Genomic DNA, 8,046 nt, shown 5'->3' on the forward strand with positions numbered 1-8,046 from the left:
ACTACTAACCTAACAAGCAAAACAAAACAAAAAAATAGAGAGCACCCTAAAAATTTTCCAATTTTTTTTAATAGTATTTTAATCACACTTACCTTTTTTTTGCATGAATTATTTAATAAAAAATAGAAATTCAAACTGAAAAAAAAACTTATTAAAATAATTTATATTAACTAAAAAAAAGAGCTTAGTTGAGATGAGCTGACAAAAGTGATTCTCTAAAATAATTTTATAGCCATTTTAGCTAAAAAAAAAATAGAGAATAACCTTGGGTTGCTCTAACATAATTTCTCATGGGATTTCAATTAGATATTAGACAATGATGCATGTTGATGAAACCCACCTGAAGGATCAAATTTCTTAAAGAAAAATCAATATTTGAATCATTGATCACACTAGAATCCACCTAGATATTCTATAAACCAAACCTACTTAATATGAAAACTACGTGAATTTGATCTCAGTATAAATAAAGTATGTAGGCGTAGGCGTTTATTCAAGAGTTCATAGCTTTGAGAATTCACTTAAACAGTTGACCATCTTACAAATTGATAAATGTCGAATTATAACCTCTACAATGATCCTAAAATGGGATCAACTTGTGTTTGTAGTGCGGTTTGAGTCCTTAACTTTACAGACCCACCACCGCTCGCAGATTTATGAACCCAAACTACATTAGCCTTAACATATGTAGATTGATTGAGCCCATGAATTTAAAGTTCTTTTTTCCTCTTGGGTTATGTTTTCTACTATTTCATATGAATTTTAAATGTAAATTAAAATAAAATTTTCTTTTTAAAGAGAATTGGTCTGTAAAATTATGTTGAAATTGTAAAATATAAAACTACATTTTAAACAAAAAAATTTAAACCGTTTTGTACCACTCAATTTTGAAATATAATAAATAAATTTTATAAATAAAACTAAAAAAAATATGCATTTTATATATATATATAGAAGAATTATCAATAGGTATTACTCCTGAATGGTTACCATATATCACTAAACAAGTTTTGTATGAGAAATGATTATAATGATGATGAAAATTAACAAATAAAATATATAAAATCAATAATTTCGAATTTTTTAGATTAGTTAGGCAATAAAAATTAGTTGGAAAGATAATAGTCATACTAATTATTCCCATTAATTCTAAAATGATTTTTTTTTTCATGAAATAGATAAAATAAATGAATCAAGAATGAAGAATGAATGGAGAATAAATATTAAATAAGATTCGATTTTTATTATTTAATTAATAAATATGTGACTGCTATGTAGTCATATAATTTTTTCAAAAGTTTGAAAAAATCAAAATTTATTTTAAAAAATATTAATTAATAATTATAAATATAAATCATTGATATTAATATAATAGTTAATATTAAAGTAATAATAACCGCCCATATATATATATATATATATAACTTGAATTTCATAAATTTTATGGTAAGTTTTAAAAAGTCATTTTGATCACTCAAAATCAGTCCATTTCCTATTTTTCAAAAGTAAGTTACACCCATCTTGTTTGGTCCAGTCCAGTCCAAATTGTATAATGATATATGATACTAAGTTACTAACCCATCACGTCCAACTCTACGCTTACTCTATACTAGTGTTTGTAATTTGCTTTCTGTCTTTAATCATTATTTTGGAATATGATAAAGTTTTTGTACTTAACATATTCTCAACTGACTAAACCTGATGAGATTCAGCTGTTGGTATTTCATATCCATAAATCCTAGCCTTCCTTTGGACAAATAATGATAATAATTTTAATAATAATATATATATATATAATGATGATCTTATAATTTAACCTTCATCTAACAAACCACGTTTAAGTTTTCAAATTAGGAAAAAATAAAGAAGTATAAAAGGTGGTATATATATAGTACGATCAAACCCCACGAAAGACTGTTTTTGTAGTGGAGCTTTTAACTTGTTTCATTAGGCAGGCACCACATATTTCACTTCACTCAACACTGCCATAAAAAAAGCATACATATATATATATATATATATATATATATATATCTAAATTACACTCCATGCGTGTACATGTGAGGCAGATGGAGATCCATACTCCATATATTATTATTTGATATTTTCCTTTCATTACACACTTCTTCTACTCATTGTGGAGGTTGAATAAAGATTTCATGTCTTGTCATTTTCGTCCATTACATAACAACTTTTTTCAAACTCTACAGTGGTCCATTTGCTTAGACTAATGGACCCCCTAAGGCCAAGAGTTGCCACATGGGAACAATTTGCCCCAATCAAGGGGACAACCAAACAAATTTAGGCCTTATCAACACCCTTCGCACATTTGAGATGTCTTGCACGTGGGATAGGAATATTAATTTTGGACAGTAAAATAATCCAATTTTATTCAAAGGAACACAGCTAATATATATATATATCTTTATTTACCCTTCCAATCCAATGCAATTAATATATATATATATATATATTTAAAAAAAAAATCTCTAAGTGGGAAGGAAACAAGAGATATTGTATCAAACAAAGACAACTATAAGACAAGTTCTTGGCACCATAACGATGGACCCCTTGTTTGCTCTATTGTTTCCCACTATATTGGTGCGGGTAACATGGGCTCTTTGCATGTGAAAAAGGGAATACTATTTACAAACAAGTTTATCTTTTATAACACACACACATATATATATATATATATGATATTCAAGAATATATATATATATATATTATCCTTTACAGACTGTATAATATATACTACTATAAATATATAACAGAATACAAAAGAAATAATATAACTCAAATAAAGGGAAAGAGATCAGAACACATTGATTTTTGAAGAGTGCTGAATATAGTACCAATTTGACTCTATAATAACACATATATAATCTCTAACAATAATACACCACTTTACAGTCACTTTACTTATATTCTGGGAGGAAAAAGGAAAAAAGAAAAGAAAAGAAGAAAAAAAACCATTGGGTAGTGTACTTTTTCTCTACAAAATGCCTTTATTCCATGGTCTTCTTCTTCTTTGTGGTCAGAGTTCTTATCCAGCCCTTGTTTCTTACCTTGACCCCTTCAACCTTGCTGCTGACGTGGCAGACTGTCCCCTTGTTTGACCTCTTCCATCGGGTGAGCTGGAACAGGTGTCCAATCCGCTTCCGCCACCTCAGCGACGAGGCACGTGGCTTCCCATGCTCTACCACAGTCTTGGTCTCCTTGTTTCCAAAGCTGTGATTCCAGGAGGACATGTTACAGTTCTCTAGAGACACTTTTGACACTACAGCACCGTTAGCATTAGCATTGTTGCTATTATTGGCCTTGTTCTTCTCCCACGAGGCCACTCCATTTTCTTCAAACTTAATTGATATGAATGAATCTGATGAAGAAAAGCTTACATAATTAGAGGGTTTGGAAAAAAAAAACATTTATATATATATAGTGAATTCATTTACGCTTTTCAGTTAGTACTGTTCACTATGATTATGCATTGAAATGACAATTTTTTCATAATATGGCCCAAAATTATGGGTCCCTCCTTCCAACGATTTTATATTGCACAAACAAAGTAAAAGGTAAATGTAACTAAGAAGCTTTTATTTTGTATTATTTTATTTTATAATTATTTGTTGTCTTAAAGAGAAAGATAAGAAAAAGAGAGAAAAACTATGCAGCTTTTTCAACAAGTTTGACAAACTAGCACCATCTTTTGAAGGTATTGGTTGATCTAATTCACCAACCTCCTCTTTCAGTAGTATTTTATAATATTCTTTTCACTTTTCTATTGTGAAAGCAGTTCAAAAGTAAATCATGCATGAACTATTTCTATTTTTTTTTTATTTATATTTTTTTTAAAAAAACCAGAGTTTTTCTTTCTTTTTAGTGTGTGATATATGTTCACTAATTGGTTTCAATCCCTCTGTTTCCCTTGTTATAAATTCTTCAATGCCATTACTGTCAAAAGTTTTTTTTTTTAATCTTCCCATGAGAGTCCCCCAAACATATGTATAAACATAGATTTTCATTTTGCAGTTCTATATTAATTATGAACTCCTAAACTAAAAATGCCTTGAAATTTTTTTAGTAATTATTCATCATCTTTGTTTTAAAACGATATAAATCTACTATAAATAATAGTTGAATAAAATAAACTAAAAATCAATAATAATAATTAATACCTTCTTGACTGGTTGAAACATCAGGATCATCCTGATAAAAATCAGATTTCCAAGGCCTGAATTCAAGGCGGTGAAGCAAGGAAGTGAAATCGAAGATCTTGGGAAAATGAATATTAGGAGCAGTAGTCTTCTTGTTCTGATGATGAGGTCGTTTATTATTTTGGTAACTAGTAGTACTACTGCTCGAGCTGCCTCTTGCCGATGAATATGAGCGACGACGGCCTTGGTTTGCAGCCAAGATTAGAAGCCTTTCATTCAAACAAAGTGGACAAATCCCTACCACAACTTCTCTTGGGTGAAAATAGCAGTACGAGCTTTCTTCGTTAATGATCATTGTTTTGTATAAATATAGAACAATTGTAAGAGGAAGAAGAAGATGTATAATTATTATTATTATTATTATTATTATAGGTTATGGGAACTGGGAGAAGTGTACATGGAAATGTGTGTATTTATATGGTGTGGAAAATATTGAAATGGAAGTTATTAAAAAAGAAAGTATGCAACATTCTATCAGAGCTGGTGGTCAATAAGCTTGGACCCACCAACATATATATATATATATATACGTATAGATTTTTACCCAGTTCTGAAAGTACATATATCAGAGTGTGAGATAAAACTTATGTATTATTAATTTTTTGGATACAATTACATAGGGTTTTGTTGTGTGTGTAGATTAATTAATACACTACTTTCAAGGATTTTCCAAGAAGCTGCTTAATTTTCGATTCTTTCTAACTGTTTTCTCTCTCCTCCACTGTTGTCTTCTTAATTCAAGTCAAAAACAGGACTTTAGAAACTCATAACCCAAAGTTTCTTTTCTTACATTTATTTTTCTTTTTTACATATAAATGTGGTCCTATAGCTAGACAAAAGCTTAACATACACCAGCTTGGGAAATTGAAAATTCTCTCTTTGGAAGTAAATATGCTTTTTCTTTTTTCTTTTTTGTTTTAAAAAAAATTAAAAAAAGATGGGTAAAGGAGAAAGTATATAAACCTTAGAGTTAGTATTAAAGTATATATAAAGCAGAGTTAGAGTTAGAGATGGGATACTGTGGTCGTTTAATTTGTTGGTCATATGGGCTTTCTCTTTCACCCTTTGAGGAGTTCAAATGTGGCAAAGTCTTAACATTACTTCAGTATAGGTGAAGTCATTAATGCCTAGAAAGAACTAGGCAAAACATATAGAAACTTATTTAATTGATAGGTTTTGGTCCTTTTGGATTGTGGAATTGGTCATGTGCATATGTTTTCCATAGGTCAAAATTTGCGACTTCCACTTGATGATGATTGCTACTTTGTGAGGACATTTATTATCTTGTCTTTAAAAATAAAAATAAAAATTGCCGAAGACAACGGACAAGATAATTCCAAAATTAAAATTAATAATAAAAACCATGGGTTCTAGAGGAAGAAAATAGGGATGGGGAGAGGAATGCACACGTCTTCGTTTTTATTTTATATAAATATATTATATATATATATATATTTAAAAAAATAAGTATTATTCTGGTTTCTTCTTTTTATTTTTTTTATTTTTTTTTTTTTTGTTTTGTGTGGTCATTTTTTACTTTCCTTGAATTTAAATATCATGTGGTTTTCAATGCAAATTGGAAAATACATGCTATTGCATTGCATTTCCCACCGAATACAATTTCCATTCGAGTAACGAAGAAACACTACTATAAAACTTAAATGACAAGCATTGTTTGTCATTAAAACTTCTTCGACATCGAGCTAGCTCGGCATGATAGCCTTTGATGTTATATCAAAGGCTCTAACGTCGAGCATAACTTGACGTCTTAACTATTATTAAAAGAAGATACACTAAAACGATTACACTGAGTTGTCAATCCCAAAAGAATATAACTAGCCATTTTCCTAATCTTACAATACACTATAAATATCAATGAAAAGAACTCAACCTTGCAATACACAATATATACCACAAAACCATATTACACAACTGTATCTCCTACTACTACAAGAAACGAAGGCTATTGAGGTGACATTTTTCATAGATATAGTGTTATAATATTTTAAATAATATAATGTTAGATTAAATAATGTGACAAAATGTGATTTGTCATACAAATGTGATTTATCACACCTTGTAACATATATTATTGAGAGTCACAAAATTGGATACGTGTGTGTGCCAAAATGTGACATATTTTTTAGTTACAAAATCAATTACAAATTTGTAACTCTCAAATATTACCCAATAATGTGTAGATTTGATATTACACATTTTGATTTAAATTTCTCAAATTCATAAGAGATATGATTGTTAAATATGTGGTTTTAACTCTCATAATTTGTATGGAAGTTACAAAATCAAGTGGGAATGAATTTGGAACGTTTTGAAAAATATGAAAAATTGGTAGCTGAAAAAAAAAACGTTGTGGGCCACGGCCAGTGTTTTTCAGGCCGCGGCCAGAGTGGCTGACAGCATTTTCCAAATTTCAGTTTTATCTAATTTTGAACGTTTCCAACAGCCAAGTAACTCTCAAATCTCTATTTTAATTCCATAAACATCAAATTAATCATTTGTAACAACTATGAGGGTTGGTGGAATTTGAAATTCAAAATGTGTCTCAAAACTCTATAAATAGGAGCCTAATGCTCACTTGTATGACACACTATTTTCTATCCACAAAGCACTTGACTAGAAAATACACCATAGAGACTTGATAATTCCAGAGAGCTATTTCCTTGAGAAATTCCTTAGTGCTTAGAGAATAGGGGAAATAAGCTTGTGGACAAAGGTCTTAAACCTTGTTCAAGTTGGTGATCCCCACTACTCTACACTTTGGTTGTGTGAGAGTTTGTGTTCTTATTATTGTTCTTTTGATTCGTTTGTTCTTCTTGTTCTTATTTACTTGTATTATTATTGTTATGAGTTTGTAATCTTCTTCTTTTACATCTTTCTATTGATTTATATTTTAAGTAATAGAGTTGTAACACTTGTTTAAATATTACCTTGTCTATTGTACTTTTTCATAGAGTTGTATTTTGGTTTTAACTTTCCATTGAGCAATATAATATAATCTCTAACAATCAAAAGCTTATTTTCCTTTTGAATGGAAGGAGAAATCATTTAGATCTTGTGAAGATCCAACTTTGAAAAGATGGTAAGATAAGGTAATGTTCTTCTTTGGTTTTCTTAGAATAATTAATGACTTTCATATAGTGATAGAAATAATAAAGAAGAAAATTTCATAAATGAGATTCATTGTTTTCTAATATCCTTTGCATTTGCAAATATAGTGGTTAGATTAGAAGATAATTCAACATCTTGAGTTTTTGCTATATGTGATTAATCAACATATTGTGTAAATAATCTAGTAGATTATTGAGTAATATGCTAGCATGTTATATAATTGTCTTATTATGTGATAATGACAAATTACTAGAATGACAATTTTATGAGTTTTATATGACATATATAAGTACATTGATTTTGTAAATCAATAGAAATGTGAAATCATATGTGTATGATATTTGTAATTTATGTTTACATATTAATAAAGAGTCATGTTAGTATGATATAAGTCATATGTGTTGACAATTATGTGAAATTATATTGAAATATAATCATGCAAATACTTATGAGATGTTAATAGGTTTTATCCTATATTATTGTTGGTATGTGATTTGTGAATAAAAGAATTATTTGAGAATTTAAAATTTTCTCATTTAAAAGATGAGCTTCTCATTTTATGAGATAAGAAAAGATGAAACTAAGGGGGTTACATCTTTTAATGGTTGTGTCTTGATATTGCAAGAAAAATTGATCAATGTGGATTAAAACATTGTGGGATGACATATTGACTCAATAAACTTGAAGTCTAGAGTGTGGT

General features: G+C 29.0%; 1 protein-coding gene across 1 annotated transcript; it reads right to left on the reverse strand.

The window, feature by feature from the left end:
- Positions 1 to 2,801: 2,801 nt before the first annotated feature.
- On the reverse strand, positions 2,802 to 4,625 carry LOC133804063 (uncharacterized). The gene is made up of 2 exons (XM_062242212.1): positions 4,179 to 4,625; positions 2,802 to 3,379 (listed from the first exon to the last, which is right to left on the reverse strand). Exons 1-2 carry the CDS (start codon positions 4,510 to 4,512, stop codon positions 3,009 to 3,011), a joined length of 705 nt encoding a protein of 234 aa, XP_062098196.1. The 5' UTR covers positions 4,513 to 4,625; the 3' UTR covers positions 2,802 to 3,008.
- Between the last annotated feature and the right edge of the window lie 3,421 nt (positions 4,626 to 8,046).

This window comes from Humulus lupulus, chromosome X (genome assembly GCF_963169125.1).
Source record: "Humulus lupulus chromosome X, drHumLupu1.1, whole genome shotgun sequence".
In the NCBI taxonomy this organism is placed as follows: domain Eukaryota; kingdom Viridiplantae; phylum Streptophyta; class Magnoliopsida; order Rosales; family Cannabaceae; genus Humulus; species Humulus lupulus.

Bases quoted from the DNA above. Each gene is read 5' to 3' on its own strand.
- LOC133804063 (XM_062242212.1), bottom strand. From the start codon at position 4,512: ATGATCATTAACGAAGAAAGCTCGTACTGCTATTTTCACCCAAGAGAA. The intron at 3,380-4,178 runs GTATTAATTATT...TTTCTTCATCAG, and splicing joins TGTTTCAACCAGTCAAGAAG to ATTCATTCATATCAATTAAG.